At 35.2% G+C, this 12,659-nt stretch overlaps 1 protein-coding gene across 1 annotated transcript in view; it reads left to right on the top strand.

Moving 5' to 3' along the window:
* Positions 1-12,659, top strand: part of LOC148623003 (uncharacterized) — a 36,216-nt gene that overhangs the window by 18,338 nt on the left and 5,219 nt on the right. The window contains exons 9-15 of the mRNA XM_088573425.1: positions 2,676-2,735; positions 3,952-4,125; positions 7,272-7,448; positions 8,209-8,297; positions 8,946-9,023; positions 10,014-11,211; positions 11,468-12,442. Of these exons, the coding sequence (XP_088429551.1) occupies positions 2,676-2,735; positions 3,952-4,125; positions 7,272-7,448; positions 8,209-8,297; positions 8,946-9,023; positions 10,014-11,211; positions 11,468-12,442 (2,751 nt within the window). The remainder of the gene's footprint in view (positions 1-2,675; positions 2,736-3,951; positions 4,126-7,271; positions 7,449-8,208; positions 8,298-8,945; positions 9,024-10,013; positions 11,212-11,467; positions 12,443-12,659) is intronic.

Genomic DNA, 12,659 nt, shown 5'->3' on the forward strand with positions numbered 1-12,659 from the left:
TGAATTTTTAATGTGTACAGTGCAGTGGATTATTTATAAAGTTCTTGAATTGAATGAGGGCTGAATGAAAGATGAAAGTGAGAATGTGTGAAAGTGATAGTGAATACATATAATATTTTGTATATAACAAGAATAGGTATGGTGTATATGTCAAAGAGACAACAACCCCACAGCAAGAAAATGTCAGCCCAAGGCCACCCATTGGTCTTCAGTAAATGACAAGGAAATCCGTCTACCACAGGGCATGCTGCTGCTTGCCCCAAAACATCATTATACACAGGTGCAGTGAAAGAGTTGCTTCTATATACCCAAGTATCATAAAATATATTCATGTTTTTCCTTTTTTAGCTCATCTGGCCGAAGGCCAAGTGAGCTATTGCCATCACTTGGCGTCCGTTGTCATCCGTCTGCCTGCGTCTGTCATTGTCGTTAACAATTATATAAAACTCTTCTCCTCTGATACTACTGGACCAATTAGAACCAAAAAGGTAGGAATGTTCCTTGGGGTGTCCTGCATAGAACTGATGTGGGGATTTTTGAAAATAATAGCAGTGACAAGACCTATACTGCAACCACTCTCTCCAAAGAAGAGATTGTGGAAAACCATAAATCTGTGCTATCTTCTTTTGGTCTCTCTACCAGGGTCGATGATTGTGATTTATCGTCTATGTACTGGATTCCTAAACTTCACAAGAATCCATACAAACAACGTTTCATAGCTGGATCTGCAAAATGTACCACCAAACCTCTTTCAAAACTTTTAACTTCTATACTCACAACTGTCAAAGAGGGTCTGCAGTCCTACCACAACACTTATTACTCCCGTAGTGGTATTAATTCAATGTGGATCCTGAAAAATTCGAAAGATCTTTTAGAGACAATCAGTTCAAGACTATTATCTGAATATAATAGCATTAAAACCTATGATTTTTCAACACTGTATACTTCTATTCCCCATACTCAGTTAAAATCCCGACTTAAAAACATTATACATCATTGTTTTTCCAAAAAAGATGGTACACCTAGATACAAATATATAGTTATTGGTAGAGATTCCTCATACTTTGTAAGAAATAATTCCAAATCATTTTCCAAATATACAGAGGAAGATGTTTACAAAATGCTGGAATTTTTAATCTACAACATATTTGTCCAGTGTGGTGGACGTGTTTTTCAACAAACGGTCGGCATTCCAATGGGAACAAATTGTATTCTCCTTTACTTGCTGACCTATTCCTTTACTCTTATGAGGCTGACTTTATAGCTGATCTGATCAGAAAGAAAGAATATCGTTTGGCTAGATCCTTCAATCTCAGTTTCCGCTATATAGATGACATATTATCTTTAAACAATCCTAATTTCGGGGATTTGATACATCGCATCTATTCAAAAGAACTTGAGATAAAGGATACTACTGACACTGTGAAGTCAGCCTCATATCTTGACCTACACTTAGAATTCGATGGTAAAGGAAAACTATTGACCAAACTTTACGACAAACGTGATGACTTTTCATTCAGAATTGTCAACTTTCCGTTCATCTGTGGCAACATCCCTTCGGCTCCTGTGTATGGAGTGTTCATATCACAACTCATACGTTATGCCAGAGCTTGCCGAAACTAAGCAGACTTTTTATATCATGCTAGAACTCTAACAAATAGGCTTCTGGAACAGGATTATGTTACTACAAGATTGAAGTCATCACTACAGAAGTTTTATGGTCGTCATCATGAAATCGTGGATCATTATGGTGTTATCCATCAGCACCATGAAAACTGATTTATTCAACGGGTCATAGTTTTCCTTTCCTCATTTGTCTACCCGGGACTTGACTTTTTATGAGCAACTCGGCGGGTGTTTCTAGAAAAGCAGAGGACGCTTACCCTACCGGTGCACTTGGTCCATGCTCCCAGTTTTTAGTGGAGTCCGAGTTGCTCATTTACTTTTGTTACTTTGTATGTATGATTTTAGTTACTTAATGTTCTTTGTTGTGTATGTCTGTTTTCCATGTCTGGTCTTTGTCCCTGGATTACATTCTTTTGATTACCGCTATAACCTTGGTTCCCTTAATTACTCTTTGAGTCGTTAAAAAACATGGCCGCTGTTACTAAAAATAGAACATAAGGGTCAGACAAAATCGTTAGTTTAGCCGAATTCTTTCAATAGCTGAATGATCCTAATGATTAGGAGTTATTGCCCTTGAAAGGGGAAAAATTATGTTTTTTTTTTTTTTTTTACAGTTTTCAGTCAATATCTTGAAAACCATGATAGATTAAAAGAAACTTTCATTTGTTGAAATGATCCTTATGATAAGTCCTACCAATTCTTCTTGAGTCAAATTTGTTCATGTTAAATTTATTGCCTTTGAAAGGCAAATTTCAACCAGGTGAGAGATTCAGGCTCCTGGGAGCCTCTTGTTTAAAATATTTATGTAAAATACAGCTTTCCCATAGCATTTTATACTAAATGCAAACCTTCTTTAAATAGAAATTAAAGTGAAAGGGGAAATGTGCCTTCTCCTATAACAACGATTAAGCGACTGTCGCTTAACAACATAACTGCCTAAAGAGCTTTATGGCTGAAAGCGCTTATAGTTTACTTTTTTATTCATTCATTTATGTGACTTGTTTGTGTTTTCTGATTATTGTAATTTATTAGGAATTTTGTTGTTGTAGATAAAGTGACAATATTGAAATCAGTTGGTAAAGATGGACTAATGGACTGGGATACAGGAAGTAAGATTATATAACTATAATTATTGGTATTATAAAGCCTGAAATAACAAGAATGATATAATACCTAACCAGGTGATAACTGTAGCTTAAATGCTTTTTATGTACGGTACCCTGGTATATATATATTTTTCAATTTTAATATTATAATTCTGTATTATTGGGTCTTTTTTATTACCGTAAAATCTATCTGATAAACACATTCATCTGAGTAGTTTGTTTTTCTTTATGAAGATCTCTAACATTCTGATTACCCCAGGAACCCCTCTTATAGGGCTCTTGATCTTTAACATTCTGATTACCCCAGTAACCCCTCTTATAGGGCTCTTGATCTCTAACATTCTGATTACCCCAGTAACCCCTCTTATAGGGCTCTTGATCTCTAACATTCTGATTATCCCAGTAACCCCTCTTATAGGGCTTGTGAACTCTAACATTCTGATTACCCCATTAACCCCTCTTATAGGCTCTTGATCTTTAACATTCTGATTACCCCCAGGAACCCCTCTTATAGGGCTCTTGATCTCTAACATTCTGATTACACCAGGAACCCCTCTTATAGGGCTCTTGATCTTTAACATTCTGATTACCCCAGGAACCCCTCTTATAGGGCTCTTGATCTCTAACATTCTGATTACCCCAGTAACCCCTCTTATAGGGCTCTTGATCTCTAACATTCTGATTATCCCAGTAACCCCTCTTATAGGGCTTGTGAACTCTAACATTCTGATTACCCCATTAACCCCTCTTATAGGCTCTTGATCTTTAACATTCTGATTACCCCCAGGAACCCCTCTTATAGGGCTCTTGATCTCTAACATTCTGATTACACCAGGAACCCCTCTTATAGGGCTCTTGATCTTTAACATTCTGATTACCCCAGGAACCCCTCTTATAGGGCTCTTGATCTCTAACATTCTGATTACCCCAGTAACCCCTCTTATAGGACTATATTGCATTATCATCATTCCCATTTTTTACTGTTGGACTATAACTTCCAGTTTGATGTAAGATAAACACCATATTGTGAATACAAATTGTGAACCTTTTTCAACTTCTTTTGGGCAGTATGATTTTGCATATAGTATGTATTTAGCAATCATTGTGAGTTGTATGATGTCTTGTAGTTTAAATTCTGGTAATGGGTGGGAAACTATAATCAATCAATCTAAATTAATGTATGTATTTTTTACAAGACTATTTACATTGGTATTTTCAGAAAGCACTCTTGGTGAGAGTAAGATCTTAGTAACTCCTGGTGGATCTCTACCTCAGAAGAAGATAATACATGTGTATGTTGATGAAGGACAAATTCTACCTGCATTCAAACTGGCTCTGACTCAGGCAGACAGAATGAAGTTATCTAGTGTTGTTATACCCGTTAGACCAACAGGTATATATATAGAGGGCTTTTTTACCTGGTCAAAAGATGTGGCTGATTAATCTATCAACTGGCCTCATTTGAACATTCTATACAAGAAAAGTTGTCAACAACTAAGATCACATGTTATAAACCAAATAAGTATTTTTATACTACTTAAGAAAATTGCTGTCATATAATGTTATGATGTTCTAGTCATTATTGTCAGTTAATATTTTTTGTTTGTATACAATAACTTTAGTTGTAGTGAACCAATGTCATACAAAAATTATATATTGTTATTTTCTTTTACAGAAAGTATGCTATTTAAAATGGGGATATTGGCCCTTACCGCAAAATGGGGACAAAAGTGGTAAAATAGGTGTTTATTTAAAATTGTTTATAATTATTTCTTATTCAATTTTGACAATTCTTTTTCTTTTTTTTTTTTAAATTAAATTATGTTTTATTAATAGTTAACTGATTTTAAATAGAATTTAGTATTTTCTTTAGAGGGACAACATGGGGCCACACCCTACAAATCAACTATTCTATTTCTGGTCCGATTTTAACATTTGTTTGGACAGGAAACCTCATGGAAAATCCCTAGCTGTATATTTCCATCAGTATTGAATATCACCATTTTGAGTAACAAGGGGTCAAAAAGACAGAAAAAAGTAGTTGTTTTAATATTTTCATACCCCCCAAACAAAATTTAGGTGGTATATAGGATTCACCCTGTCTGTCCATCTGTCCACATTTCTTGTAAGCAAAATTCCTCCTTAACAGCTCAAGGGATTTCGATTAAACTTTATAGGAAGGTTGGGCATTATATGTACAGTCTCGTGCCAAAAGTAATCGCGGAAAAATGGCGGACGTCATGACGAAGTTGTCTCGCTTTGTACAATAAAAATACAATGCTGATACATAAAACGATAAAATAAAAAAGAAACTTACCTTCAATACTTTGTCAGGTGCCCCTTCGATCTTATGCAGGCTAAAATTCTCCTCGGAATGGAATTATACAGGTTTTGCACATATTCTACTGAAAAACTTTGCCAGATGTCAAAGATAGCATTGAAAAGTTCCTCCGGTTTTGTTATTCTGGGGGCCCGAATTTGCAATGTCCGTTTAATTCTAAGCCAACAATTCTCAATAATGTTAATGTCCGGGGACTGAGCAGGCCAGACCATACCATGAATATTATTTTCATGTTTGTATCGTTCAACAATGCGGGCCCTATGGACGGGGGCGTTGTCATCCTGAAAGACATAGCAATCGTCGGGGAAATGACGTGCAATTACTGGCCATAATTGATCATCAAGTATTGAAATATATTTCTGAGCATTAATACTTCCATCAACCTTGCACAGAGTACCTACACCAAACCATGTTATACAACCCCATACCATAACAGAAACCTTTGGCACACACTCTGCATACATGCATTCTGGACGATACGCTTCTTGGGCTGACCTCCATACATAAACGTGATTGTTCTGTTCTATTACTATTTGGGATTCATCGCTAAATATTATATGCCTCCAGTTTTCATTCACAGTCCATTTCCTTTTCTCTAAACACCACAACAAACGTTTCCTTCGGTTAACCTCTTTAACAACCATTCTTTTTTTCACTACCCGTCGGTAAATCTGACTTTTGTGCAAAAATCTCTGAACAGTCTTAGCACTAACACGAGTTTCTCCATTTCCAATATTGTACTCCGATGTTATGTCCTTCAAAGCCTTCCCGCGATGTTTTTTTACAAGACGTTTCAATCTGACCTCGCCACGCACAGTCATTTTCCTGAACGATGAGCTGTTTTGTAACTTGGATGATCACGGAATTTTTTGATAATTGATCTACAGGTGCTCTCGGGTATGCCCAACATCCTTGAAATTTCACTTATCTTATATCCTTCAGATTTTAGTCTGACAATTACTTCTCTTTTGTCCGGCGACAATTCCTTTGATTTGCGACCCATTTTGTTTACATTCGAAATATTACAATGTAATTATGTCATTGCAGACGACAATTTACGTCATCACTTTGGAATTTATCACTGTTTCCGGGGATAGTCTCAAAGTAGAATTTTGTTTGATAATTTCCCTACAATTTTCGTTTTTCCGATGGAAGCGCGACAACTCGTAAACCTGATCCGCCATTTTCTGCGAATACTTTTGGCACGAGACTGTAGATGTGCATGAAGGAATATAGTTACTGTTGAGGGACTTCAAAGGGAGATAATCCAATTTAAGGGTTTTACGTGTTAAAACCTTGTGAGCACAATTACTCCAAAACTTTTCAAGGGATTTTGATGAAAATTTATGGGAAAATTTTTGCAACATATATAGATGTGCATGCAGGAATAGAGTTACTGTTGGGGAACTCCAAAAGGATATGATCCAACTTTAAAGTTTTACATGTTAAAACCTCGTAAGCATGTCTCCTTAACCAATCAACAGATTTTGTTGATTTTTTATTGGATTTCTGGCCATCTTGTATAAATGTGCATGGGGGGTGCTGCAAAAGTTGACTGTCCCATACCTGTTAACCGTCCCTCTTTAGGAAGGAGACTCCCTCCTTTTGGGTCAATCTTCCTCTTTGAGAAAGTCTCCCAAAAATCTCCCGCTAAGCAGACATGTTGTACAAATTATGTTCTGATTGGCTTTTAAAATTGATAAAAATACAACATAATAATCATTGGAAATATGCTAGCAAATTTACTCCATCATTAACTATACTGTAAAAGTATTAATTTTCGCAGAGTACTAATTTTCGTTATATCTGCTGTGAACATAAAAGCATGAACAAAAGCACCCACAAAATTGATTTTAACACTGTATAAGGGTTATCATTTTTTTGGTCTGCGAAAATTGATACCTGGAAATATGTTCACTGGACAGAATTTGTGAAAATTAATATGTTTACAGTATTTGAGATAGTGGGGTAAAAAGTGATCTATAAAAGCACCCTGAAAGCAGAACTTTTTCCTTAAATTGAATTTCAAAATATTGTTCAATATTGCATCCAAACCAGTTGTTGGTACATGAGAAGTTTAGTGCATGTATCTACCAAATTATTGTTTCCTTGGACATGTAACTGTACTTAACTGTTTCGGGATCAGTAAAAATTTTTGATCTCTGTTTCCTGTTAAATTCTATTATTTTTTTCTGTAGATAAACTTGCTAAAGATGTGAAGAAGTTTTCTGCATGTATCTATAGGGCTGTAATTGAGATGCAGAATCATTTCCATTGCATAAAAGCAGTCCAAGTTTGTATTGGTGGTAAACATCTATGTCAACCAATACTGGAGAACCTGGCCAAACTACAGCAGACTGGAGGCCAGTGTTGTGGTATATGTTATAAGCTTATTTATTGCCAAATACTCTCTTGATCCAGGGTAGGAAACTCATAGAAAATATCTACCAGACCACAGGGCTGGCTACATCAAAAAGTTACCTGTCCAGATTAATATTTACTGAAAATTTATGTAATAAAATGCCAATCAATTTTCCTTTTCAGATTCTAATGTATTTTGATGTTTAAAATGTTAGCATGACAAAAAAGTATAATTTGATAAACCTAAAGATGTTCTGTAATATGTATAATATGGTTTGTCACTTGATGAAAACACATTGCAACAAGTGCATATGTAATTGAGACACTACAGGTGACTTTAATCATTGATCTTTTTTTTAATGTCCTAGTATTTAATTTAATTACCTTGTTATCAATGTAATCTCCAATTTGTATAGTGGATAAAATATTACAGGGATTCTGTTTGATCATGTGGAGGTTTACTTGCAATTCACATTTATGTTCTTAAGGCCCTAGTGATCTGGGAATAATACATTTAATCATTCTTTTCTATACATATGAATAGTAAATGATTTTGAAGTTATCTATTGATATGAATGAAGGCTGCTTTTCTGTTTATTGTACAGTTGTTGTAAATTTTGTCATGAACAGTGTGTCATTGACTGACTTTGTAATAAAAACAATGCTGTTTCCTGCCAGTCAACATTTAATTTACTATATCAATATATTACTGTGTAAGCTGTGGAATCAGAAGATTGTTTATGTATGATATAACTGAACATTCTATGTTTGTAGAAGTGAAGACTGGTATTACTGTAGAGATAACTGCCCTGAAGGATGATATGCCTTCAGTTATAGCTTTACTAAAGCCAGTTTTTGAAGAGGTAAACTTTCAGTCCCCAAAAATAGGTCAAATGTCGGTCAGTAGGAAACATATGATTTCAATTAATGTTATTGTTTTGAGGGTGGAAACAGATAGGCAAAGAGACAAATATATTTAACTTCTTGTAGACTTTAAATTCAGCATTAGTAATGGCTGTTGGAAATGAAAATCATGGTTTGTCATGTGATTGTGAAAGTTACAAATGTACTGCCCATACAGAAATAAGTTACAAACATCACATTCAGGGTTGGACATAATGAATATTATTATGAATGTGTTTTACATGAGTAATTGGTGATAAAGAAAAGAAATAGTCAATTACAAGTGACTTTTCTTTTGAACAAAAACAATCAAACCTTTCCATTACTTATCATTAGTAAAAATAAGTTTATTGAAATTTGATTAATTCTTTATGATGTTTATTTATAGCCTCCTCCAGTAGAGGATGATTCTTTATGATGTTTATTTATAGCCTCCTCCAGTAGAGGATGTTTCTTTATGATGTTTATTTATTGCCTCCTCCAGTAGAGGATGTTTCTTTATGATGTTTATTTATAGCCTCCTCCAGTAGAGGATGTTTCTTTATGATGTTTATTTATAGCCTCCTCCAGTAGAGGATGTTTCTTTATGATATTTTGTTTATTTATAGCCTCCTTCAGTAGAGGAAGAATGTGATGAAAAAAACACGACAAAAGATGATATAAAATATAAACTGGATCCACCATTTGTAAGTCATTTATACCACCATACTTCTGAATGGAGTATGTAATAATAGGGGTGTCTATCCTTCCATTACACAGAGGGATATCCATTTCTTATCCATTACTCCTTCTACACCACTGAATGGAATTTGATGAAACTGTTGCTGAATCTTTATTACTTGTTCTCATTGTGCATCTCTTCCTTATGTTTTTTTATGAAAATCAAAAGGCAGTGTCATTCAATGGGAAATTGGGGATATTAATTTTGTAAGCATTGCTCACAGTTTTTTTTAGTTATTTCTGAAATCTTCTCCTCTCAAACTATAAAACAGGTTCTTACCAAACTTTTTTTCTAATGGTATAATAGACATGGCTGATGTGAGGATCCATTGACGAACATAGCAGCCATTACTTTGTTATGATATGGCAGCTATTACTTTAAAAATTGACCATGTGAAGTGTTCAGCATAATGTAATCTAGCCAAGGTGTTATTTTCGTGAAATTCAGTTGACCCTTATTGAAGTTATTGTCCTTTTTGACATTTTTTGGTTGGTATTTTGGTGTTTCCACTTTCAAGATTAATTCCTCTGAGGCCTCAGGTGCCAAATTTTAAAACTTTGTAGGGTGGTTCACCTCAATGCTCTTTACAAATAATTCAATTTCGTATGGCTTAGATGGCTCAGCAGGTAGCAGAAACCTCCTCTGAGGCCTCAGGTGCCGATATTTTAAAATCTTATAGGGGGTTGACTTCAATGCTCTTTACAAATGATTCAATTTCCATATGGCTTAGATGGCTCAGTGAGTAGCAGGAACATCTTTAATTGATAATTTTTTTGTTCCAAATGATACCATGATAAATGATTTCAAATTCTCTAGGTGAGCAATTCAGGCTCTTTAGAGGTTTTCCAATAAAACCAATGACTTCAATGATAAGCAGTGTGTCCAAAAGAATGAGAAGTAGGGTTAACTTTACAAATTAAACTTTTTCATGAATGAACTTCCCCTATAATTTCAGTTCCTGGTTAATGCCACGGCAGAAGTGTATCAGGATATAATTGAAACAGCAAGTCAATTAGGTCTTGTAGAGGCCCTAAAACAAGGCTTGGGGGCTTTGTGCGGAGATATTGAGGATCATGGCAAAACTTGGACATTAAAGGGATCACTAGCTCAGTTGAATGCCTGTCAGGACTATGTTAATGAATTCTGTTCTACTGAAGTAGATAGGAAAACCTTATCCTCCTCAACTGAAATTAAGGAACATGTACAGGAACCAATTGAAAATTCCAAATGCAAAAAAGAAATTACAATTAAAGTTGATCTGACAAAGGACATGTTTAATGCTATGAGTTTCCTGTGCAAAGACCAGCTGAAAGAGATTATTGGCAATGCAACTCTAAATTTCATTGATTCAAAATCTCTGTGTGTTAAAGGTCAAGATTTACCAACTAGTTTAGCAAACAGGTTGGAAGAATTAATTTACAACTTTCAAAAAACCCTTGAAATAGATGTTTTGGATATCCCATATCGCCAGCTGCAAGGATCCTCCACTGATAAGTTTCTCATCAAGTTACAGATTGAAAACCCTGGTGTGTATGTGTATGAAGGAGCCAGTGACGGGGCAGGTACTTCCTTACAAGTTTTCTTAGTAGCTCTTAGTCGAGATGAAGTTAAAAGTGTCAAGCAAGGCATTATTTTTGAACATATGAAACCGTCCAACAGATCTGGGAGATTTTCCCATTCTATATCTGAAAACAGTCAGTCCAAAAGATCAGATAATACACTTCCACGAAGTACATCACATGGAAATACTGGGACTCCATGTAAAGTTTACCAGACTGCTGAAGGATTAATAGTAAAAGTTTACTTAGCAAGTATTTTAATGGTGAAAGTTGATTGTATTGTGAATGCAGCTAATGGAGGTTTATTACATGGTGGGGGAATAGCAGCAGTAATTTCCAAAGCTGCTGGGCCAGAATTGTACAAGGAATGTCAACATTATGTCAAGTCATATGGTCCAGTGAAGACTGGAGATTGCTGTGTATCAAATGCAGGCAAACTTCACTACAAGAGAGTGATTCATGCAGTAGGCCCACAGTACTCTAGTCGTAAATCTGCAGAATGTAGTGATTTATTACAAGAAACAGTGGAGAAGTGTATCACAATGGCCAATAATCATCACATGAAATCTGTTGCCATTCCATCTATCAGTGCTGGTAAGTGGAAATGTAATTACATTACATAGCTAAAGGTTAAATGTGTTTGATAATGATCTTATGTACATGTATATATAAAATAAATTATAATTCATATCAAATAATAATTGATATTATGAATTGCAAAGAGTAGATATCACGTTGATTGTAAAAATAATTTATCTTTATGATGTTACTGGTATTGTAATTTTAGTTTTTGTGTAAGGCATGTCTAAAATATTCGTAAATAGATAATAGAAATTGTATTCTTTGAAAGGTCTGTATGGAATGCCTGGAGAGCTGTGTGCAAGATGCTATGCTGTGGCTGTCATGACAGTCAGTGCCAGAAGGAAAGGACTGTGGGCTCTGAAAGAGGTCCACTTTGTTGACAACAATCCAGACATGGTGTTCAAAGTTCAGAAAGCATTCTCTGAATACTTTGACAATTCTGTCAATAAAGATCAGGGCAAAGTTCAAGTCCCAACTTCTGTTGAATCATTCAAAGGTGACTCAGACATTATCAAGAGGTTAAAAACTGCTGGAACATGGAAAAATGTAGGTGAGACATTGTCAAACAAAGTTCCAATTCTTGGCTATGCAGGAAGTCCAATGAAGAAACCTAATGTTCCAGGACACCCAGTTCGTCAGCATGAACTAAACTCAACTGATAAAGAGCATACATCAAGGGAAGGATCTCAAAAACAAGTAGCGACCAGCAAGCCTTCATCATCCCCAGCTTCTAGAGAAAAGTCACCTTTAGTTATAAGTAAACCTTCAGATTCTATCAGTTATCAGCTTCCACATAATACAAATCTTCCAAGTGTATGGAAAGTGACTGTAAAACTAAACATGATTAACATTCACGTCAGCAAAAAGCTTGAAGTTTTAATTTTTGAAAAAAACTTTCGTGATGTAGTCACTCAAGCTATCGCATTTAGTGAAAATGTTGATTATGTAAAAAGCAGTCTGATGAAAGAAATGAGAAAAAGATCATCTATCAAGGATAACCTTAATCAAATAAAGATCCAGTTAACCAGTCCCACAGTTGGAACTGTAGTTATGTTTGAAGCAGTTACAGATATTTATGTACAGAAGGTTTTTGTTGTATTTGCCCCCAAATTTCAGAAGAATGGTTCCCAAAATTATATGAAGGAATTCCATGACAGACTCTTCAGCTGTTACCTAAGACTGTTCCATGAAGTGACTACTAATAGTGATATAGAGTTTTTAGCAGTGTCGTTCCTTAGAACAGGTATGTTAACCATATAGCAGTGTTGTTCTTTAGAACAGGTATGTTAACCATATAGCAGTGTCGTTCCTTAGAACAGGTATGTTAACCATATAGCAGTGTCATTCCTTAGAACAGGTATGTTAACCATATGTGCTAGTCAAAAAATCTTTATTTGTGTTTTTTGTGGTTTGTTCAAATTTTATTTTTCATGAAGTTTTGAATTCATGGATTTCAGTAG

This window comes from Perna viridis, chromosome 3, assembly GCF_037379345.1.
Source record: "Perna viridis isolate PV_CMFRI_1.1 ecotype Kerala chromosome 3, ASM3737934v1, whole genome shotgun sequence".
Lineage (NCBI taxonomy): Eukaryota > Metazoa > Mollusca > Bivalvia > Mytilida > Mytilidae > Perna > Perna viridis.